At 29.9% G+C, this 25,608-nt stretch overlaps 2 protein-coding genes across 7 annotated transcripts in view; one reads left to right on the plus strand and one right to left on the minus strand.

Moving 5' to 3' along the window:
- LOC130902760 (putative fatty acyl-CoA reductase CG5065) overlaps positions 1 to 21,402 on the plus strand; it is a 43,831-nt gene extending 22,429 nt beyond the window's left edge. For all 6 annotated transcript variants that reach the window (XM_057815042.1, XM_057815041.1, XM_057815043.1 and 3 more), the window contains exons 3-8: positions 4,236 to 4,490; positions 5,765 to 6,074; positions 7,950 to 8,120; positions 8,202 to 8,406; positions 10,244 to 10,444; positions 11,998 to 21,402. In XM_057815042.1, coding sequence (XP_057671025.1) covers positions 4,236 to 4,490; positions 5,765 to 6,074; positions 7,950 to 8,120; positions 8,202 to 8,406; positions 10,244 to 10,444; positions 11,998 to 12,202 — 1,347 coding nt within the window. In that variant the 3' untranslated portion in view covers positions 12,203 to 21,402. The remainder of the gene's footprint in view (positions 1 to 4,235; positions 4,491 to 5,764; positions 6,075 to 7,949; positions 8,121 to 8,201; positions 8,407 to 10,243; positions 10,445 to 11,997) is intronic.
- Positions 16,592 to 25,430, minus strand: LOC130902761 (regulator of microtubule dynamics protein 1-like). The gene is made up of 7 exons (XM_057815044.1): positions 25,299 to 25,430; positions 24,114 to 24,279; positions 23,875 to 24,040; positions 23,621 to 23,813; positions 23,295 to 23,526; positions 23,002 to 23,215; positions 16,592 to 22,717 (listed from the first exon to the last, which is right to left on the minus strand). Exons 1-7 carry the CDS (start codon positions 25,363 to 25,365, stop codon positions 22,658 to 22,660), a joined length of 1,098 nt encoding a protein of 365 aa, XP_057671027.1. The 5' UTR covers positions 25,366 to 25,430; the 3' UTR covers positions 16,592 to 22,657.
- Between the last annotated feature and the right edge of the window lie 178 nt (positions 25,431 to 25,608).

A 25,608-nucleotide genomic window follows, 5' to 3' on the forward strand; every position in this document is an offset into this window, starting at 1 on the left:
GATTATGAATAATTTTTATTTGTTTAGAACTATTTACACTTAATCATTATTCCAAGTTGAATAATTTGCTCCAGTGGCGTAAGAAATAGGAGGATAAAAGTGACAACTAATCCTGACAACGCGCCACTGGTTAAATTTTTCCAAAGTTTGTTTATCTCAAAATATTACTTCATTAAGAAGCATATTGATCACCAAATTTGAAAAAAAAATTCTTGATTTATGGCAAATTTTTGATTTTGATATAAATTTTGAAGGGTACGTATTCCTATATCAAAATGAATCATTTATTGAGATCTCTCTCTTATAGAGCGTTGTCGGTGGATTATAGAAGCATCCTGTATAACTTGACTATCGTCTAAAGTAGATAAACAATTTTATTTACATAGTTTCGCTTTTAATGTACTCTAAACCCTGTAGTATTAAATATACAAGATTACAGTGGCAGTTTTTATACGATATGCCTATGAGCTTTTTTTCACATGCTCGTTTTTCAAACTATAAATTTTCGTAATTTGTGGTAAATTTTTTTTTTGAGCGATTCTTTTTACGAATAATTATGTTTCTGGCTAAATCAACACGGGATTGCGAAAAGTGTTTAGCCTATGGTACAAATCCATCGTAACTGCCAGAATAATTAGAAAATTTGAGCCAATCATCCCATAAATCATTATGTCTACGACTAAACCGAGTAACAAAAACATTTATTCTACTACCGTGCGTAACGTACGTACTATAGACAAACTTTCGAATACGTAAAAAAACGTATTATTAAGGTCACCCTAGTGTAGTGGCAAAAGTTCGAGGCTCACATTTTCGAGGTCCCAGGTTCAAGTCACGCTAAAGCCATTTTATATTTTTCTACTTATATAGTAATAGTTATATTTGGATGGCATTTATACATGCCGAAGAGAAGATTTGACCAATTTAGTAAAACAAATTCGTCTGTTGTTTTGTTCCAATCTTAATTGAAATATTCAAAATATCCATAAAAATAGATTTTATAAGGAAAATTACCATCAAACTTCTTTATTTTGATCAACTTTTCGGTACTAGAAAAAAATATTGTATGCAATTCGTGTGTAAAGGCCATTTTTCGACTCAATAATCCACATAGAAGTAAAATATAAAAATTCTATGATAACAATATTAGAATCTTTTGTTATTTTTTTCCCTTGACAAATTTTTTGCTTCTTCAAGTAAGAATATAAAGACTGTAATACATTTTATTAACTTTTAATTGTTATTTTTATTAATATGATTATGATGATTAATGTTTTTTCCAATATAATTTTTTAAACATCCTGCACGAGTTTAATTTTTTGATAAATTTCACTTTCTTATTAGTTTTTTTTCAACGTTCTATAATAATGTAAGATTAGTATACATTTAAACGTAAATAACCATAAGGAAAAATAACAAACAAATAAGCTCTATCTAAATATAATATTTCGAGATTATAATCTGCACCGTTTGATCTGAAATGAAAGTTACGCAAAATTATTACAAAAATAAAACAGTGTTTTATCGTATCTATAGTTCAAGTGTAAAACACAAATAGTGATCATAGCATTTAATTCGCGAAAATTACGGAGTGGGCGACATCTGTTAATTTTCTATCAAACTACAATAGAGGTGAACAACAAAACCAGAATACGAACAAATTTTGTTGTTTCATAAACAATAAAAAGTGCTGTTTGAAATTTTACTCTAAATATACCTGTTTAAAGTGCTTTTTTAGACGACACCATCTGAAAGTTGTTCGTTCTATATTCATTTACATACCGAATGTTGTGTTTTGTGTGTTCCATGTAGTGAAAGTGACAGTTCCGTACTGCAAAACACTTTCGGGACACTCTGGAGTAGACAACTTTAACTTAACCTTAAATGTGACTTTAGCCATTTCAATGTTGACAGTTGACAGTTTCACATCGATGATTTTGCATAACCTTAAATTTTTAATTCTCTGAAATAATTTGTTTTATCCGATGTTTTGTCTAAATTAATGACTTAATAACAATGAATGATGATGAAAAAGAAAACATCAGCAATGAATCCACGCCACCTAATCTCACCGAAGAAAGCAATGCGGCCGTTCTTAATTCGTTGCCGGATAAATCTCGTGCAAGTTACGAAAAACAGTACGAGCTCTTTATGATGTGGTGTCAGCAGAATAAGGCGAAAACCCAACGGAGTGCTCGCTTATTTTTCAGAAAATCAACAAATATTGAAAACTCATCAATTTCCTGAAGAAACAAAACAAAGGATACACTGCAAAAAAATCAAAAATTTTAACCAGAGAAAATATAATAGAATTCTTGTTACATTCTTTTGCGTCGTCTAAAAAATGTTGTGTACGCCGCGGCTGAAATACTCGTCTGTTACTCGCTTTGCTTCGCTCGTCTCGCAATTTTCAGACTCGTCCAACAAAATAGCACTTTCAGTCCTTGGCATACAAATAACTATTCTGAGATAAAAGCAACCACACATCCACCTCGAAAACAAAAAAAAACGTGGTAAACGTTGTTAAAATCATATTCTAGTATCCAAAAAAAGTATTGTGCTCTTTTTTGGTAGTTTCGTTTAGATATTCGAGTCTCTTCCTCCCGTACTTACATGAACAAATGTAGGGCCACGGAGAAAAACGATCAAAGTCCAATTTTCTGCCAAATTCAGGTTACCACGGGAACCGTTTGATTATTACAAGTAATTTTCAACTGTACTATGATTTAGGCGAGAAAGATCATAGTCACAAAGTTATAACAGTCAAAAGATTGGAACTAACGTGGAATAACGATCATATTAGCTGAGTTTTCTCTCGTTACTGTGTTGTTGGACAGATCTATAACCTCAACCTAACCTCTTTAAATATTTAAATTGCAGGATGTAGAGTGATTTTAGTGAAACATACAGTGTAGATTGGATTTTTGAACAAGGTAATACGCGATAAGAAAGAAGAAGTCAGGAAGAATAAAGGACGTGATGAAAAGGGAAAACGATCAGGGTCTATATTTATTTTTAGTTTTTAAATAATTTAGGTTGAATGTACAAAATGCATTTCATAATTTGTTACAATGTAATAAATAATGTATTACAGCATCAAGACTATGAAAAATTTAATTACCTCCATTTTTAAGGTTTTTATTCGACGTCAAACTTGTTGGAAATTTTTGTTTTCGGGACTGTGATCGTCCTTCCCCGTGGCCCTTCAAATGCATGCCCAATATTTAACTACATAATTCAGATTAATTGTTATCTCATGAGGTTGTGAAGTTGGATCTAACGTCTTTAGAAACAAACTTTTAATAATTTTTGAATTTTCTTCTTTTACTCCACATAATATTGGATATATGTCCTGCTTTAAAAATCACTTCACCTTCTTTTAGTGATCTGCTTATGACTCGAATATATTCCTTGATGTTAAAAAGGGTTACTTCAATTTTCGACATTTTCAAACCGATTTTTAAACACAACTTTTTATTCTAACCACACAAACACGTTTAAGAAATAACGGAAATTGCAAACATAAAGAAAATCACTAAAAATATACAAAAAGACTAAATATCATCAAACACCATTACAGATTGTATTGTTGTTCATTGCTACAGAAGCCAAATTCAGCGCCATCTAGTGTCACGTAACTTCCGATTGAAATCAAATCTCTTAATTCGACTTTGGTTCCGATATTTTTTAATTGGAGGTTAGAACCGGAGAACGAAATAGGCAGCGCGTTGTGTATGTTGTTTATAGGCGCGTTTTCTCTTTATTAGTTACTCTTGTAATTTCGTTTTGTTTCCTTTACGATTGAGTTTCTGATGAAATTTTATTAGAGCAAAAATAAGCGTTATTTGGAATGATGTATCGGCGATTACGGCAAAGAATAAACTTTGTAATAAGTTAATACATTACTTAATAAGTCGTGTGACTAACTAAAAGAAATTTTGCCAAAAATCGATTTAATTCATCAATGTTACACGTGACGCCAAATTTTGAGGTTAAGATTTTTTTCTCGGTAGCTATATATGCGATGCGCATAAATATTTTTGTATTTTATTTTACAAGAATTATTTAAGATAATAAATCGTAGAAGTAATAAATTAATACGACTAAATCCACAATAGTATCAACGTTTGCTCTTCTATTTGCAATTTACTGATTTCGGAGGTTTTTAAAAGTTTGTAGGTAGTAAGAGAAATCGAAATATCAGTCATTTATATTTATGAGGGAATTTGTTATAGCTATTTGACACAATCAGAAAAGAACGACCGTCAGATCTTCAAAAAGTACTACCTATAGAAGGTGACATAACTCAACCGGAATTAAATATAAGCGTAAGCGACAGGGCCGTACTCGAACGAAGCGTCAACATTGTTTTCCACAGTGCGGCCACTGTCAAATTCGACGAGAAGCTCAAATTATCCGTTACAATCAATATGTTGGGCACTCAACGTCTAGTAGAATTGTGTAAACGTATGGATCATCTCGAAGCACTGGTAAGTCGTTATAATGTCGAATTTTGATAATTGGAATGTGCTATATCCATCAAATATATTAAATGATAATTGGAGGTTATATTATCGCGCTATAATCGATTATTTCAAAGCTATTAACATTTAATTATTATTATCAATATTTTAGTACTGTACTATATTTTGTAAGACTATCTGAGTAAATATTATTCAAAATCTTGTGGTATAGTCACGTTTATTTAATAGTTTTGTTTTTAGAAATCAAGTTAATTCATTTAGTTTAGTTTTAATATCTAAAATATATAAAACAGCGTCCTCTAGCATTCACGTTGCTAATTTGATTACTTAGAATTTATATATTTCCTGTATCTGGTTAAAATATCTTTCAAACAATATCAAGTTTAAAAAAATTGGCTGAGTAGAAACCGAATTTACAAACATTTTTTTATATCAAGGTTCCCAGTCTTTCCCACTTTTTATTTGAAGAGATAAACTAATTGTTATAAAATAAATATCATATAAATTCTCGGAGAATTCGATTATCGTATATAAACTGCCATTTATTTGGGTAAATTTTAATAAATTTTGCTTTATTAATTCTACATTTTTCAATATGACCTCAAGTGTTTTTTCCCTGAAGCTATAATATAATTCGTTGCTGAGATATTGCCAACGGTAACCTATTATACGTCTGCTTGCTAGACCTAATTAATATCCATTAATCACTGCTCTCAGATTCTCTCTTGATTTAGTTATATCATATTGATTTGCTACAAAAAATCGGTTTTTAGAAATTTGTCATGTAAAAACACAACTGATTATTGTCAATGTAGTTCTGCACAAATAAAAAAATTAAAAAATAAATTTTCTTATACCAGATTCGAACCCGGGACCTCCAGTTTAAAGACACGGAGCATGAACATTGAGCTATCAACGATATTGAATATGTTTGTCATTTCTTAACGTATTATGTATTTGAAACATATATAAATTTGACTAAAACATGTCAACATTATTGTGTGTTTAGATTTCTCAGTGTTTTAATATTCTATGTTGTAAAACCAACTAAAAATAGATGTAGAAAATGTGATTCTAATAATATAACAAAATTTTCCAACAAAAAATATTAAGTAGTCGTAGATAAAGTATAGTATTCTACTACTAGTTATTATCCACTCGGTGGATGAAGTAAACCTCACCTCGTGAATAATAACCCTCATTATACACTCGTCGATAATATACTATTATTATAACATAGTACCTATATCTATAAATTGATATATTTTTTCTTAAATTAGGTACACGTATCTACAGCGTACTGTAACTGTGACAGAAACGAGGTGAAAGAAACGATTTACCCGCCACCTATCGATCCAGATCATATAGTGACTCTAGTAGAAACTTTGGACGAAGAACTCGTAGATTCTTTTACTTCGAAATTGATAGGCAACCGACCGAATACATATACTTTCACCAAAGCACTGGCGGAATGTTGGTTGCAAAAGAACAAAGGCGATTTACCGATTGTTATTATTAGACCCAGTATAGTATTGAGCAGTATCAAGGAACCACTCAAAGGTTGGGTTGATAACTGGAATGGCCCTACAGGTAACAATGAAGCCATTCAATATTTAATTTCAATCAATTTCTTTGTCCAATTATAAGATTGTAGGACTTTTTCGAATAATATCACAAGATAAAATGCAGATATTGATTCTGGTCACCAATCTTCAAGCAGTACACTAGGTTTCTATACTTTACGTCTCCCTTTCTTTTTAAACTTTAAACATTTCGACTCAGTAATTACTGATTTAAGTTCAAGTCTATTTATAGGTTTCATTGTTCAACCAAATCTTGATGATCTTAGTGATGGCGATGGTTGAGTTGTCTTCTGCAAATGATTAGAAGTGTTTGGTGACTAACTCGTTTCTGACTTAGAAACAGCTGGTGATTGTTCTTGTGATGGAACCTGCGGTATTGCCGATTCATCTGTGTCTCAAATTTCAGAAACTACTGATCTTTTACTGGTAATGTCCGCTTGTGTCTTGTCCAGATGAATGAAGTTTCGACGTATCTTGGTAAACCTACAGGATTTTCTACCAACCCTTCCCGTTGGCGATGACTAGCTTTGTGTCTGACTTTTTCATTAATTTCAAAATTGTATAGACTTAGTGTGATTATTACAGTCGTTTTAGTTTGGCTGTGACTCCTTGCATTATTTTTGGTTTTAGGTGACTGTCTTTTTTATATTTTGGTTTTTCTGGTTGGTTGTATCAATTTTTGGAGTATTTCTCCAGTTTAATAAAAAAATACTACATTTTTTTAATATGTTCTTGGCTACTTAAACTGCCGATCTTCAAAGGAGAAAACAACTACTTTCTGGCTAATGGCTCGACGAATATTTAATTACATCTCCTATGAAGAGCGTGATGACAATCGACTTTTTGTCGATGAAGACAACGTTAAAGAACGTCGCTGTTTGGTGCATGTAGTTAAACATTCCCCAGCGAACGCTAACTGGCGCCTTTCTCATTTCCAACTGCGAACCATCAGTCAGGTAGAAATCTAGCGTAGTCGCCGATAATATATATTTCGATGGTAAATGGTGTATGTAAAATATATCAAAATAAACTATTCCTATTATTCACCTCTGAAATAATTTCGAAATTTAATATTTCGAAAATGTATTCGGCCGTTCTTCAAAGGAGAAAACAACTACTTTCCTGGCTAATACCACGACGAACATTAAATCACAACTCCTCTGAAAAGCGTGATGTGAATCGACCTTATTGTCGATGGCTCTCAGTTGCAAGGAGAGTTTTGGACTTGAGACCCGAACTGAAAACAACATCAAAGAGCGTCGCTATTTGATTCATATAGTTAAACATTCCCAAACGGCAGAATATAGTTTCGAAATATTAAATTTCGAAATTATTTCAGAGGTGAATAGTAGGAATAGTTTATTTTGATAAATTTCACTCACATCATTTACCATCGGAATCTATATTATCGGCAACTACGCTAGGTTCCTATCTGAGTGATGGTGGTTCGCAGTTGGAAATGAGAAAGGCGCCAGTTAGCGTTCGCTGGGGAATGTTTAACTTCATGCACCAAACAGCGACGCTCTTTGACTCATTTCGGGTCATAAGCGCGAATGAGGGTTATTAAATCATTCGGATGAGTTGTAATAACGTCGAAACTGGTCAATGGTGCAAACCCCTCCTTGCAACTGCGAGTCATTCATATCACGCTTTTCAGAGGAGTTGTGATTTAATATTCGTCGAAGTATTAGCCAGGAAAGTAGTTGTTTTCTCCTTTGAAGAACGGCGGAATACATTTTCGAAATATTAAATTTCGAAATTATTTCAGAGGTGAATAGTGGGAATGGTTTATACAGAAGTTTTATATAAACTATTTATTTTTTATCAAACCATGCAAGTACCTCATTAGGACGAATATTTAGTATTTTTTTGGACATTACAGGTATCATAGCGGCTGCAGGTAAGGGATTAATCAGGACAATGTTGTGCGATCCGAATAAAATAGCAGATTTAGTACCAGTAGATATGGTCATCAATTTGATGATTGTATCAGCTTGGAGGATAGGAACCAATTCATACAGTAAAGAAATTCCAATATATAATTGTGTCTCGGGTAAGCAATTTTGATATAATGTGATTAAATTAATTACTCATTTCACGTAAGTATGTTTTAAAAGTCTTTATTAAATTTCAGGCTTAAGGAAACCGATCAAGTGGAAGGAATTCGTGGAGTATTGTTTCAAGTTCAGTAGAAAGCATCCGGTTTCAGATGTTTCGTTTTATCCTCAAGGTACCATCACGTCCTACAAATTCGTTAATAAAATACGACAAATTATTTGGCATTGGATTCCTGCTTACGTTATAGACGCTGCAGTTAAAATATCCGGAGGCAAACCAATGTAAGTACATACTCAAAAAAATACTAAAGCATTTAAAAATAGTTTTATGTGTATAGTAGCATTTTTCGACGAATAAATCGAAAAAATGCCTTTACACACGAATTACATACAATATTTTTTCTACTACCGAAAATTATATCCAAATATATAAGTTTAATGGTAATTTTTACACACTAGTGCGTAAAGTAGGTTTAATTTTTCGTTAGAAGAAATTATAACGCTTTATCGATTACTTATAAAATATATTATTTATTAATTAATATTTTAAACATTTTAATCGAGATTAGAACAAATTAACAACAACGAATTTGTGTTATTAAATTGGTCAACTCTTCGGCATAAATAGAAAAATAAAAAATGGTAACAGGGCGACTCGAACCTGAGACTTCCCGCATGTTGGTGACCTTAATAATACGTTTTTCCACGCAACCGCTTAATGTACGTTTCTGTGAAGTGATACTTTTGCGAATATGGAAGACACCACTGTAGTCCCCGAATTCAATTATTAACAATACTAATATTGAAGTGGCACTTTATCAAGTTATTAAATTTATCAACTCTTCTCTTCGATACGCATAAATGCCACCTAAAAATTATTACTTCTTCTTCTTCTTCTTTAACCGGCGCTACGTTCCTTTGAGAACCAGTGATTTCTCAACAATCGAATTCAAATTTTTTCTGTTCTGAGCGTGTCTCCAACGTCGAACCCCTAGTTGGATCAGGTGCGCCTCAACGTCCTCTAACCAGCAAAGGCGCGGTCTTCCAGGAACTCTGGTTCTGCGCAACTCGTACTACCACTCATTTTACGTGGGATTTACATAAAAAGGGTTGAATTTAACTTCGTTTTGTTTTTTAAAAAAGGTGGTTTCAAACGAAAATCCTTATACAAATATGGTAATTTTCCTTATAAAGTATATTATAGTATATATTTTGAACATTTAAATAAAGATTAGAACAAATTAACAAAACAACAGACGAATTTTTGTCATTAAATTGGTCAACACTTCTCTTCGGCATGTATAAATGCCACCTAAATATAAGTATTACTATATAAGTAGAAAAATGAAAAATGGTATCAGCGCGACTTGAACCTGGGACCTCCCGCATGTGAGCCTCGTACTTAGCCACTTCATTATGGAGACCTTATTAATACGTTTGAAAAAAATCGAATTTTTTTGTTTAATTAATCTATTTAGAATGGGCTAAATATTATATTTTATTTTACAAAGGCATTGGAAGTGTTGAATTTACATATCCTGGTAATTATTTTAAATGTTTCATTGAATATGAATAATAATGAGTTGAAGTTATTATTATAGTTAATTGAAACATTAGTATACCATTAGTGATTCCAGTCTTTATGTATATGCGCCTTTTAATAAATGTATTACGATGATATTTTGTTGCATTCTATAATCAATTTGGCCATAATGGCGGCCTTTTGAAATAAATGCAGTACCACTTGAAATACTTAAATAGCGTATTCACAACGTAGGCCCCCACTTGACGCCAGAGCTCAAAAAACGTTTTTCTTCAAATTGAGTAAAGAATGATGTTCCAAAGTTTGAAAAAATTTTTTTTTTCGCGCTAAATCCATTCATTTTTAAAAAACATCATTAAATAAATGCAACGAAGTTTCATTGTAATAAATTTTCAAAAAGGCGCCTACACAACACATACTCAAAAACTAATTACATCTTCATAAAATTATTCATTATTTTGTATTTATCCTGGCATATCCATTAGGAAATGAAAAAATTAATTAGCCTTGAGCCATCAACGTGGACTTTTATGGAAAAAAGTGATATTCGATGATGTTTGCTGTTTTGCTTTTCAGTTTAATGAGAATACAGGAAAAAATAGAAAAAGCTGCTACCTGCTTAGAATACTTCACTACAAAAGAATGGAAATTTGACGATGAAAATGTACGACAATTAGCAATGACATTAAACGATTCAGATAGAGAAGAATTTTGTTTCGATGTTGCCAGAATAGATTGGGAACAATATTTAGAAAATTACGTTTTAGGAATTAGAAGGTAATCATTTTACGAACAATTAACTATTCAATTTTTCTCATAAAAATTATCATAAGTTTGAACTGACTGTAATTGATCATTAGGCGCTTTATTTCTTGAGATATTTCTCTATTTGTGTTAATTGCTTGTACTTTTGCATTATTCATGACTCATTTTGCAATTTTATATATATAAATTAGTCCTTTATACTAATTTCTTCAGTTATATTATTCATATTTTCCCTATGTTGCTCTATAATATCACAGCATGGATTGTAACAAGACTTGAAGTGCATATAAAGATTTTGAATGTTTGTTATAATTTTGGGCACATAGTAGTTCTTTAAAATGAATTAACATCATAAAATATTTTGATTGAAGATTGGGAACAGTTCAAAATCTAATTACATAAAATAATAATTTTCAATTATTAAAATAAATTCTTCTTTTTCTCAATTTATAAGTAACCAAATGGTAGCAACATAAAGAACCAATATTGTTTTATTTTTTTCTTCCGAGGGTGATTTGATTAACTTTGAGTCGAATAAAAGGTCCATTCTTCAAATATTTTTCTAATAGAAGATTATCAGAAGTTTGAACCAACTATAATTGATCATTAGGCTCCTTATTTCTTGAAATATTTCCCTATTTGTGTTATTTGCTTGTACTCTTGCATTATCAATGACTTATTTTTCAATTTATACTTATTTCTTAAGTTATATTATTTATATTTTCTTGATGTTCTTCTATAATATCACAGCATGGATTTTCCAAGATTGAAAGTGCATATAAAGAAGTGATAATGTCGAAGAAAGGGTCCATTCTGCAAATATTCATTTAAAAAAAGTATACCATAAAAAACTTCAATAATTTAATCCCATAATTGTACAAAGTATTAACAATTAACACACTTTGAAGATGAAACGGTTATGAGGTTATTTTCTCTCGCTGTACTGTTCTTATTTCTTTTGTTATCTCTTTAAGTGACTTAACATTTTCTAGAAAAGTCAATGTTGCAATATTCGAGTCGATTACTCATCATCATCATCATCATCAATCTCTCTTCACCTAGACTATTTTGATCGATCTTGGGCATCTTAAAAATATCCTTTTCAAATCGTCCGTCCATCAGTTCCTGTTTGTTCCATCCCTAGGATTCCTTTTCATCCATCTGACAATCTTGCGATATGACTAGCTAAGTTGAAATGTCACTCCTGGACCTCTCCTTGTCTCATTGAGTTATTCTTATTTAAATTACTATTTTTTGTGTCAATGTTTCCGACCCATAAGTCTTACTTGAAGTCCTAACCACTTTCGTTTGAGACATGTCAGTATATATGACTGAATACATGTCTCAGCTTGCCAAATGCAGCCTTATCCTTCTGTTAAGTTCTCAGGATCAATTGTTTCTTCTCTTCCATATTTCATGTGTCAGATGTAGGATGTAGATACATATAAATAAAACAACATTATCAAGATAAACAGATAAATTCATTAACGTGTTAGATTTTTGTTAATTTGAATTTGAATGTTAAAATGAAATTTAATTTTGATGTCAATTTTTATTTTGTTTAGATTTATATTCAAAGAGGATGTCGCTACGTTACCGAAGGCCAGACAAAACATCTCTAAATTATTTTGGACATACAAAATCTTGAAAGTTGTATCGGTGATGTGTATGTGGTACTTTTTGACTCTCAGATCCGCCTCGTTGAGGCGTTTATGGGGTAACGCTCTCAGGCTTCTCATACATTTAGCAAGGATGCTGCCATTTATATAAAAGAAATACAATTTAAAAATCTATTAGATTAGAAATTATAATATGCTGGTAAACAACTCCAGCTGTGACCAAACATTTTATAAAAGAAAATTGTTTTTAAAAGGGCGAGGAAAATGGAAAATATTAAATATTTCAATGCAACAATCACTTTTAGTGTAAAAAGGCAGATAAAACAAAAGCTTTCATTTTCCTCGTATATATTAGGAAGAGTATGTAGTAGTAGTAGTAGTACAGTGATTGGATTCATTTCGAGTATATTTGAAATAACTCGAAACATAAAACAACTAAATTTATATTGAGACTATTAATTTTTTTATATTATTTTTCTTTCCACAAATCAGTTTCTTTATTAAGAGAAAATCGAATTTGTTTGGTGAAAAATTCAAAACTTTTCCATTAAAATTTCCGTTTCCATTAATACATTATGTAGTAGTTCAAAATTCTCAAGTTTTAATATTTTTTTTCAAAGAATACCAGTGGGTCCAGATCGCGTCACTGAATGTATACAAAAAAATGTGAGTTAAAAAATGATATGATTTTATAATCTGCTGTTGAAAACGATAGAATGTGCTTCCAAATTAGAAGCTTCCTTTAAACGAATCATAACGCACAAAGGTAATTTATTGCCAACCATATCATGATTTGAATAAATTGATTTTTATAGTAAAATTTAAGAACTCTTCATATTTCATGAGATAGTTATGATACAATTAAATACCCTCTTTCGGTTGAACTATCCGTTGTGGTATGTTCCCAACTTTCCCCTTCAGGATTTAGTGTACTTTTTCTTGACCTTATCCTCAGGAATTGAGATCAAGTTTCTCACATTTGGTGGGCTATTTCAACACTTATATACTAATACTATCAGAAATTGTAACATAACATTATTTTCCTATGAAATGAATACTGAAGAAATTTCTTCATGTGTCTTGAATCTACTGATTTTTCTCCTATGTTTGATCTCATTACGTCAAGATTTGAATTCTGATTATTTGAAGGATTCACAGGTCTAAGTTGTAATCAAATTTTCTGTAAATTTCATTATATTCTTCCTCAAAAATGAATACTGCAGAATTATCTTCACATAATGTCTTGAAATTTTTTTTTCTTGTACATTTATCTCATGGATACACTGAACTCAACTTCTGAGATATAGCTCTACATCAAGGGAAATGTCTTTGTGTTGGACTTCGGATTATGGTACAATTTGTTACCAAAAATCGACTCTTCTAGTATAAGAATTTGTTAGGAACATTATAAATATCTGATAAAGCATTTCTCGGTTATTCTTCTTTGTCATCTACCTTCTAAGGTATCTGATTAAGTATTCTTCCAACTAATCTCCCTTGTACCTTTTTAGGTGCCTAATAGAGTATTTCTCCAGCTACTATTCTTTACCTTGCACGCCAGCTACTCTTTTTTACCTTATATTTTTTTAGGTGTCTGGTATAATGTTTCTCCAGTTTATCTTCTTTTTTCTTGTACCTCTATACTCTATTAAATATAATACAGAGGGAATTTTTGTGCATATCTTCAAATAAGCTTCCTTGTACTCGGATGGCAAAAGTTTTTTTTTATATTGTTGTAAGCTTCCAAATTATTTTATGAGATTCGGTTTAGCTGGATAAACCAGTGAGAAAGTAATGTGGACCAAAATTGATGGATTTTGTCTTCTGATTTCAGGGTCACATTTAAAAAAATATATATAAAACCGAACTTTTCATATACACACAAAAAAAACTTGCAACAATGTGATCTTCGAAAGTAACTTGCAGTTTTATAAAAAAATATCGTAAGGTGTAATTTTAGTGATCGCTTGTTTTCCAAAATTTTTATAAATAAAATGTTTGGTCACTGTCTCAGTTTGGTTTTTCGGAACCGTCTAATGATGGGTCTTATTCTGTTGACACAAACATACAAAATATATCGAAATGTATATTATGTTTTATTAATATATTAATCCCCAATATGTAGTTGACATATCAAGTCACTACACTTTAAAAAATGATAATATACCATAAAATATACCAAGAAAGGAGATAGTGCTGGAATTCTTTTTCAAGAGAGGCATGGAAAATAGTCTTTGAAGATTCATTCTTATGCAAAATACTCCTTGGTATAAAATGTGGTAACGAAATCATTTCGATCCTTCTTAACGCTGCAATTAGTCACTAACTTTAGATGTAAATGTAAGCATGTATAAAATTCAAAATTACTGTTTAAATTTTTGAAAACATATGCTGAAAAAATTTTTTTAATTAATCATAGTATGTTATTAACATTAATCGCTCTTAATAATACACATTTCGAAACATTCTGTATGGATAATAATTTATCAAATAATTTTAAAAATGTTTGTGTCGCCTATTTTTAATTTGATAAAAAATATATCAGTTATTTATTCTTAATATTGGTAACGTTGTTAAAAAGTGCTTAGTTTTTTGTTTCTTTGTAAAGGCTAAATAATTTTTTGAAAACAAAAAAGGCTTGTTCAAAAATTATAAATAGCATTGTATATATCATAACACGGGAAGCAGATATATAATATTTAGGACACTTATGAAATGTACTCATTCGGATCCTTAAATTTACTGTTGGCTGGATATTTTTAAAAGTGTTCTTTTATATTTTTCATTTGAGCTGACCTATTTGAATTAGTGACTTTTTTCCATCTGTTTTTCATTATCAGACAATTTTTTTTCTCTAAATGATTAAGGAAGTAAGAAGATAGTTTTTTAAAAAATTTCTATTCAACTCATTGTGAAGTTTGTAGTATTCACATAATCTTGAGGATTGTTGTCATGATGGTATTAAATATATTCTCATTCTAAAAGTGATTATTCTATAATAAAATTGTAGATAATAATAATAATAAATAATCAAACCTAAACTATTTTGAATATCTTCCCCAACAGAAAATGTTAATATCCAGTTTGAATAGTTTAAACTGAAATAAATAATTTTGTAGATATATTGACAAAGCTTTACAGAGAATATTGTCCTGTTAAGGTATTATCTGATTTTTATAAACATTTAGCATCTTAAAACAAATTTTGTATTTTCTTAGAGTAAAAAAGCAGATAAGATTCCTTAATACGGCAATTGCCTGTCTTATATAATTTATATTCTTCTAATTCTGACAAGCTAAGATTTTTCTTGTAAAAACGTTGGGAAACCATATTGGAAGTCATAGGGAAAACGTGCAAATGTTAACAATCCTTTGTTACTGGATTTGACCCCTTAACACTCAAATTTTCAATTTGGTGAATAATGGGAGTCATAGTAACCAATTTAGCAGATAATAACATTCCGTTGTTGCTGGAATTGACCCTCAGCACACAAATTATGTAATTTGGAGAAAATGGGTGTCATAGTAGAAAATTAGAAGATTCTAATAATCAATTCTCACTGGAATTGACCCCTAGCATACAAATTTTCAATTTAGTGAATAATGGGAGTCATAGTAACCAATTTAGCAGTTATTATTAACACTTCAGTGTTACTGGAAGTGACTCCCTAACTCAAGAATTATTGAATTTAGTGAATAATGGGAGTTATAGAAAAAAATTAGCAGTTGTTAACAATTCATTTTTGCTTGAAATGACCCCTTAGCACGCAAATTATGTAATTTGGTGAATAATGGGAGTCATAGTAAAAAATTAGCAGATATTAAGAATCCGTTGTTATTGCAATTGACCCCCTAGCACACATTTTTAATTTAGTGAATGATGGGAGTTATAGTAACCAATTTAGCAGATATTAACAATCTATGGTTACTGGAAGCGACCCACAGCTCACAAATTTTCTAATTTGGTGAATTTCTGTAATAAATTCGTACTTATAAAATTGAAAGCTTACTTTTCAAAAAATTATGTAGTCAGTAAAGATTTTTAGGTTTAGTAAACGAATGTAGATTGAATCGATTAAGAAAAAAAAGAAAACTAAATCGCTCATTCCAGTTATTGTAAGATTTGTGTAATTTTTGTTATTTAGTGCGAATATGGCACACTTTCCATGATATTCGTTTAATTATATTTTAAAAGGTACTTAAATGTGCATGAATATATTTCATTCAGATATATTTTTATTAGTTTTAATATAAAACTACATCGTAATTCAATTTTCATTTTTAAATGATTTTTTCGAAAAATTGTTCATTGAATTATATTCATCACTCAAGCAAATTAACCTTTTAAAACTGCTCATATTTTTTAGGAGAAATGTGTCTAACACTCAAATCTAATGTTCGTTATTTGTTAGTATTTAATTTAAACAGAACATGATTTTTTCATTTTTTGAATTTCGTTTCAAAACTGTTCACATTTATATACTAGTTAATAATATCAAAGTGATTTTAATCCAAAGTCAGCGAAATAAAACACTTAAAAATTCGTATTTATTTAATTATATTTATTAGCTACATGATTAAAAAGTCGAAAAACAGTCTCACAGTATTAATACTATTTTTTTTTCACTTCCAGACATTTTTGGGCTTCTTAACATCAGAAGTAGTATTTAGTTTACCTGTGATGAAAGTAAACTACATTAACATCTTTGTTTATATAATTAATAGCTTTTTGTAACTTACTATGATTCAGTTTGAAAGTGCCAAAAGGTTTTTTTATTATTATTCACTTTTTTAAAAAATATTCACCACTGGTAAACTATTTATTGAATTATTGAATTTCATTTGCAGTTGAAATAAAGGTTTTAATCTATCTTGTGCCCTGTGTTTTCATCAAATTTATTAGGTTCGAAGTACATTTAAATATTATTAAAAATTTACTATTTTTACATTGAACCATTGCACATTTTTCTTAAATACTCTGCCTTTGTACAGATAACTCAGGTTTCTTCAACCGTCCGCAAACAAAATAAGCTGAAATAGATAAAATATAGTTAGGGAATTAAGGGAATTACTTAAAATATTTTTTTTCAATGTGTGGTTTTCAAATAAGAAAGAAATGGAAAAGTAAAAGATGCTCATTACAAGATATGCGTATGTGGTACCCATAGTACACACAATATTTTGTTGAACCCTCAATGAGGTTAGTTAATTTAATAAAAACTTCTAAACTTCTTATTTGAACCTTTTTAGTATTTTTATTGATTGTGAAAAATAAATTTAATCAAATTATGGGTGGATATTTATTCATTACAAAAACAGCGGAAAATTAATGATAATATAAAGAAATTCCACGTCTCCGGGGACTGGTATACCTTAAAAAGAAATGCAAAAGGTTTTTTTGGTAGCTGCACTAGCAGAACTAGTCAGGAAGTGTACACTAAAGCGTTCTAGTATCGCTGTTCTTGGTAGCAGTTCACTGTACTGCTTGCGCTGGGTCTAGAGTCAGTTCAGCCAGTGCAGAGCAATAAATGTAATCTGGAAACGGTGGCACTACATTTTTGTCATCGGACGAAAGTAAAATATCAAAAAGTTTTCCATTATTGTTAATACTACAAGGCCTGAATCACATCAAATACTACAATCAACAATTGCACTCTGCACTATATTGTTGTTTGTATTCGATCGAACTAATTCCAAACACTCATGAACTGACCTGCACTGATCCAGTTCAGATGCAGCTACCAAGAACAAACCTAAAGTTAGTTGTTATTCAGTGGAAACAACATGGTGGATTTTCGTTGCCAGTGCCCTCCATGGTAGGTGGCAGAACTAATCTATTTCATTCTATATCTACTTCATTCTATTTTATTCATTTCTATCCAGTTCCAATTTCGCAGTTTCCTATGTTCACGGTAAAAAAACATCTTAAAACTGAAACACGTTTATTTACAAAATAATGTTTACATATATTTTCGACTAAACCAAGGAAAATTAGTACACATTATTACAATATCACTTTTAAAATAAGAACTAACCAAAATATAGATTTTTCTAACAAACAAATTGAAAAGTGTAATATGTAAATAGATACTAACCAGAAATAAATATTCAATGGAAAATTACAGAAAAGAATACTTAGAATACTATTTAATTTTTCAGTGATTTCCAAATTTCTTCATCTACGGCTATGGTCCCTACCTGGCCTAAAACAAATTCTCTTTAATATAAAATTACAATCTGACTGTATACTAAAGAATATATATTCTCCATTCAAAATTTCAACAAAAAATCATAATTATAAATCAAATTTCTGATAATATCACCTACCTGTATACCGAAATCTGAATGAAATGTGGCGGGAATTCAGAGATTGATGACAAATGACATATTGAGAGTAATGACACATTCTTATTACACTAGCATCACGCTTGTTATGTGGCAGAACTAAATTTATGTTGTCAAGATTTACATACAAGTTGACCTTCTTTTTGATAAGTTCTGTGTGGCTTACCCTAACAAAACAGACAGGGCCGATATGGCCCTAAATGATAGGTGCGTTTTAATTTTTATTATTTGAAATGATTCAAGAAATAGTTTTCAAAGCTTACAGTAATAAGAAAACTAATTAAATTTTGTGAGAGATATCTGTACAAATAACAGGTTACTTTCCCGCAATTGGTATAATTGCTGAAAGTTGTTTTACATAAACAAATAATACATATAAATAATTTTTATGATAAATATAACATGTTAATACATTTTTTAGCATTTTTAATTGTTATCAATATATAATTTAACTACTTCCAATAAAAAATGTTCTAAATACCGAACCTTTTATATCTGCTAAATATGATAAAAATTTATATACTAAACTATAGAAGTTAAAAATATTTAAACTACTTCAAATAAAATATTCAAAATATCATTTTTACTATATGTGTTAGGTAACTCTTTTAAAACTGATCACGCGACAGCTTGCTTTCGATCGAATATAAATCTCAAATTTTTGAAAAAAATTCGTTTAGTTTACAACAGATTTTTTTAAATTATTCAAATATATTTAGTTCAATACTTTACAATTCAATTTCAAAATCTAATTTTTCTTTTTCGAATTACATATACAGTGTGATCTCGATTTTTTATACTGTCAACGTACTGAAATGTGTAATAGTTGACAGCATATGATTTGATCAAGTTTTTAGGTAACACTATATACAGAGTGTCAAACATATACTTTTCTCAGAAGTTACCAATTACAAAAATTCTTTGTATTTATCGACTGTGGGTTTAATACAGGGTGTCCAAATTCTTCAATATCGACATCAACTTTGGAATTTTAAATAGAACATCCTATATTTTATTGCGTTTTTTTATTAAGTGGTAAAAACAAAAGTAACTTTCATAAGATAATTGATTTTCGCTCGGTTTAGGTAATATTTGAATTGTTATTGAAAAATTTATATTTGGAAAATTCCACAAAATAAAAATGAGGCTCCCTAATATCATTTGCAAAATAAAGTTTTAAACACAAAGCTCAGGTTACTGGATGTTCCATTTGATATTCCAAAGTTGATGTCAATACTGAAGAATTAGGACACTGTATAATCCAAAAGTCAATAATCTAAAAATTCTTTTAAATTCAAAGAAATTTTGTAATTAAAGTTTTTTGATAACTCTTACAGGTTTCGAAAAAAGTATATGTTTGACATCCTGTACCTTCAATCAACTCACATTTTTATTGGCATTATTTCATTGGAGAAAATTGCTTTCTATTTATTTTAAAATCAAAATATTTAAAGAAAAACTTTCCAATATTTTTTATTTTATAAAAACTGTGACTTTACATGATTTTCAAATACTATAGGCGGGAAAGTACATACCATATAATATTTACTTTTTTATAACAACCTTACAGCTTTTTGTATTATTACTGAACATGTTTTACCAAATATACTAGTCTCTACTACATAGAAAAAACATGCTTTTTTATATATTTATTTTTTGTTTGTATTAATTATAGGAATAAAGAATTAGAGATACGTCATGATTACATAACACAATGTACTTATTAAAATGCCTCGTTATTGGAATCCACTATTTATCTATATTCTGGTAATTCTTATGAAATCTTGAAACACCTGTCCTAGCAACTTTTAGAATAAATCTAACCGACTTTAGTCTTGGCTACAAAGGTAAAAACAAGGTATTACCTCCGATTTCCAAGAACTTGTATCACTTTGCATGAAAATTTGGAATTAAGCTTGACTTACCCTTATTTTCAAAATCTACTTTATGCCGATATGTGCTTATTACGGTTAAGAGTGAAAACTACTCCTTATTGCAAAAAATCAATAAAATTATAAGTAAAAGCATTTAATCAGTGGAGAAATACTTTTAAGGTTTGAACAAAACTTGTTTAATGCTTTAATATAATCCAATAATTCATACCACAAACTCTCTTTGATGTATATTTTAGTGAAATTATAACTACTTGTGGTTTGCTCTTCCTAATATTTTCTTTAGATAAAAACCCCGGCTTTACTTGTTTTGGAACCGTTAAAGTTTTGTGATTTCCTTTTCTATTAGATTTGATGGTTCTATAGGTATAGGTGGTATGGAATACTAGAAGATCTGCTAATTCAACTAATGAATAAAAATTATCAATTGTAAGGCAATAACGTTTGTTTAGTAATAGTTTCATGAGACCCATTTCAACTTACGACGACATTGGTAAATTGACATATTGTTTCCCAATAATTGTTCCTTTTCCATCATATATAAGTGATGACCATATATATCCAGATTTGGATTTGCACAAACAAACTTTTTATCGCAAATCCCAACCTAACCTACCTTTGTACAACGTAAGACTTCCATCAATAGTGATGGGGTGTATATGCTTCTTGGTATTTCCTATGTAGGTAAAAAATACAGGCCTAATTTTTTTGAATTTTGGCTGTGGATGTATAATGGGGTCATATGTTGTGTTATTGCTGATGTGGTCTCATTGGCAATTCCAAAATAATTCACGATGGAGTATAAGTGTTGATATTTTGATGGTTAACTGCAATTCGATTATTTACTTCATATCGGCTCAAATAGTCCTTTATGAAAATTTCGATCTTTTGTTTAGCAGTAACAAAAAACAGTTTTAATAACAACTATTTATCCTACTTATTCAGTACATTGTTAATGTAATCAATTGATTAGTGGATAGTGAAGAAACAGTTTGTTTTTAATTCTACTCGTATCTATTCTGTGTACCATACCATGTAAAATGTTAATTCTGTTTATTTTATAAGAAAGATCGTGGATGTTTAAGCAGAATGACAAATAAATATTGTTTCGAAAATTGTGTTTAAATTCCCTTTCGATATAACCCTCGATCATGGTTAACCTATCATCAGATAGACCTAAAATGATTTAATTAAAATGAAGGATCCAAAGTTTTACGGTATAATATACAGCAAAGAAGATCCAAATAAAGTAAAAATTAGGAAATGTCTGATTTTTAGAAATAAGGAAAAAAAACAGGGAATTAAACTAAGTTATAAATAAATTGATGAAAGTATACCAGAGGATGGATGAAAGATTTAACCAATAATCAAGGAAAATTTAAAAAATATTACAAAGAATATGTAAGAAGGAAATATCATAAAATATCACCATCATTCCAAATTCACTTGTTGAGTGTTGATATTAGGACCAATATGTCCTGGCATGGTCACATGGCAGATTTAGCCAAGGCATCTTCACAGAAACTTGGAGTTTTCTTTAAGACCAAAAAGCTATATATTCCTCATCAGCTTCTATAGCTCTACAAGGCCCAGATTCGTTCATCTTTGGAATATTGCTCGTTCATTTGGAGCTCGGTTCCCAAGCATACCCTAAGGATGCTCGACTCAATTCAGAAGAGAGCAATTCGACTTATAGACGATTCAGATTTGACCAATAACATGGACAGCTTAAAGCATAGAAAAAAAGTTGTCGACCAGACTCTATTTCACCAATCCTACCAAGGCAAATGCTCTTCCCAGTCATAATCCCACCTACAGCAGTTTTTGCAAGACCTACTCGACGGGTAGACGTGGCTCATTAAAACCAAGTTCACCTGCAGACATCCAGAACGTCGATTTATTGAAACTCCTTCCATTGGAGAAGTGCAAGCCTGTAGAATTGGCTAACAAGTCTCGTTTTTCTCGAGCACAACAACCTGCAGAAGTTCAAGCTCAAAATCCACAGACATCTTCATACGGCAGGCACCACTTGAACTATAAAAAAATTTTTAACAGCACAAAAAGAAGAATCAGCATTCATTTTTATGAAAAATTAAGCAGATAGGTGAATGTAAGCAGGCATTATATAAATCAAAAACAATTATTCAAATAAATATAAGTAAAAATAATTAGGTAAAAATTTTTTTTAAAGATATAAAAGTCAAGTTTTCTACATCAATAAACATTCATATTCAAGCAATTTTTCGTACATCAGACAAAACAATTACATAAAATATTTTCATATATAAATCAATGTATAATAAACGTCGTTAAAAAATTATACCTACAACACCACAGTTAAAAACTAGTACATAAATAATTTTTTTTAAACTACCTATAACTATTGTACTTTTGTAATAAGGTTTTAATTTCAGTATCATCCTTATCGTCCTGAAACAAAAATATTTAGTTGAGTATCTAATTATATCAACACCAATTAAATCCTATTTATTTGGATATATTTCAAACAAGATAGAACAAAAAATGGAACGAATATTGTTGTTTTCTGATTATGATAAATCAAGGTTTTTGTAATTAATGAAAATATTTAAATAAGTACAAAAAATTATAATCAAGACCTAAATTATCTCAACAGCCAATGAAATACAACTTTTTTGTAACATAAACTCCTAAATTTTCCACATTTTTCGATTAAAAAAGTGAAAGATACTTACCAATCCATCTCTAGCACATTTACTTGCTTTTTCTAACCAATCGACAGCCTCTTTATAATCCTCCATTTTTATTTTACACTTAGCAATCATTAATTTATTCGATTTCCAATCATAATTTAAATGCTTCTCAGCTTCTATAAAATATTTCAAAGCTTCTGGATAAGTGGAATTTGGTGGTACTCCAAATAAAGCTGTTGCAGCTTTACGTTCAAACCTTAAAAATATACAAATATTAAACAAAAAAATCATCGACATTAAATATAAAGAATCATTTAAAAAAAAACATTATATACCATGATAAACTAGCTGCTTCATAATTGAATTGTCCCATCATATGATGCAAAGTTCCATCAGATGGGTTCAATGCTAAAGCTCTTTCAACATGTTTCTTGAATAAAAATCCATCACTTATTTTCTCAGAAATCGATCCAAACTCCGATCTATTGCCGAGTAAAATCGCATACCATTTGTGAGTATTGGCTTCATCTTCTTTCAATTTTAAAGCTGCCTCACAAGCTTCAATTCCTTTAATACCAACAATTTTTTCATTATAAAATATGGAAATTGACAATAATTAACATTTATAATATCAACAGAATAAAATAATCATTAGTATTACCTTTTGTTACATGTTCCTTAATCATATCTTTATCTTCAATAAGATCTGCTAGTTTTTTATGAGCTTTTCCTATTCTCCACAATAACTGACAATTTTCTGGATGTTCTATGCATAAATCCGTGAGTTTATTCAGAGATTCTTCTATATCTCTCAAAATTCCACTATCTAATTGTGTATCTATAGCATCAAGACTCTAAAGAAATACAAGAAAATAAATTTTTAATGAATTAATAATGATTGGAATAACAACTTACATCTTCTAAAGTATTGGTATTATTTGCGTTTTCATCGTCACTTAAATCGTAGAACTCTAAATCAGAACTATCCATATTAGCAGAGCTTAAATATTCATCTGCAGTTGAAGCCGATACAACAGAACTAGCTTTTTTTATTATTCTAGTTTTTTTGGATCTGTTTGACCTTAAATTAAATAAATTCAAGTAGAGCAAAGCTTTCATATTCAAAAAAAGTAAATATCAAAACTAATACTTACTTTTCACTAGTTTTAACTAATAATTGATCTAATTCTCTCCTAACTTGAGACAGTTCTTGATCCAACCGCGCCAAATCTTTAGCCATAGCATGTCGAACTTTATCGTGTCTATAATGTTCGACAAGAAACATCCCTGCTGCACTAATAACACCCAAAAAAGCGGCCCCTAAGAAAGCGTTTAAATTATTCGATAAAGGCATGTTTACTTAATATTCCGATCACACTTTAGAGGTTATATTTATCTATATAAACATTTTGAATAAGGTAGATAAATATTATATTGAATAGGAGAATATTATTCAATAATTAATCTTTGAACTTTGAACTATTTATACTCGTTTTTAAGGTTATGTTTGAATTAAAACAAATTCTTCAACATTTGACAATGACTATTATGACATTTTGAACTGATTTCAAATATTTTGATAAAATAACGAAAGACAAAGAGGTGTATTAATTAATTTTTCAAACTTCCCATGACAAACTGTTCGACAGTAAAATAAAACGAATTTTTCTTGCAGAAACAGTCTAAAAATTATAATTCAATGAAAAATAGGTCACATTATATTATGCGCAGGTTTCTATTAGCAAGCTCTTAAAAATCAGATTCGGCTTAGCAAAAGGCAACTTGAAAATAATTTTCACAATAGAAACAAAAATGTTATACTGACACACATCATCTCGTGATTTAAAGTTATTCCAAAAATAAATTTAGGTTTTGTTCACTAGTATACTTTGAATCATATAAATTATACTCATATCAAACAGCATTTATAGCACAGTCTATTCGTACATCATATTCAAATCAGTGAAAATATTCGAAGTCCAGATCTGACTTTTCCTACCAAAACTTATATTTGTTGGTATGTTGTCATGCTTGGTACTTTTTTAGTAATCTCTATGAAACCTAATAATTTACCACTCAATTTTTCGTCAAATATAATTGTGGATAGTTGACTGTTCGTTTACTCAAACATCATCTGATATAACTTATCTTGCATGAAAGTTGTAAGTGTTAATAATCAGAATAAATTTAAATATTGGTGCAATAATTCTGATCAGGAATTTATGTATGGCAACACCGTATTTCATAATATGAAAAGCTGGGACAACAACAAATACAATTTTCAGTCAAAGAATACAAGAAAACATTTTCGAATTTAATAAAACCATGCTAGAACTTACTTTCAGATTTATTTTTATTGAAAATAATAACTGCGTACGCCATAAGTAACTTTTTCATTGTTTTCATGATAGACACTCCATGTAAATTACAACTTAGTTTGAAGAAATATGTTACTGTATAAAATAATAAAGAAACTGCTGATTCAAGTTTTGTTGGTGGGGCATCAATGATTTTGAATAACCTAGATACACCTAATCACAAAACAAGTTGATTCCTTTAAGTAACAATTTGTTCATTATTGAATATTTTTATAAATATATTTATCAAATTAATTGTATGATCATAAGTATGAAAATTAATAAATGTTAA

Source organism: Diorhabda carinulata, chromosome X (genome assembly GCF_026250575.1).
Source record: "Diorhabda carinulata isolate Delta chromosome X, icDioCari1.1, whole genome shotgun sequence".
NCBI classification, from domain to species: domain Eukaryota; kingdom Metazoa; phylum Arthropoda; class Insecta; order Coleoptera; family Chrysomelidae; genus Diorhabda; species Diorhabda carinulata.

Excerpts from the sequence above, each read along its gene's own strand:
- LOC130902761 (XM_057815044.1), bottom strand. The coding sequence starts at position 25,365 with ATGAAAACAATGAAAAAGTTACTTATGGCGTACGCAGTTATTATTTTC. Across the intron at positions 23,527-23,620 it reads TAAGGAACATGTAACAAAAG|GAATTGAAGCTTGTGAGGCA; the intron begins GTAATACTAATG and ends TTGGTATTAAAG. Across the intron at positions 22,718-23,001 it reads AATGTGCTAGAGATGGATTG|GACGATAAGGATGATACTGA; the intron begins GTAAGTATCTTT and ends TTTTTGTTTCAG.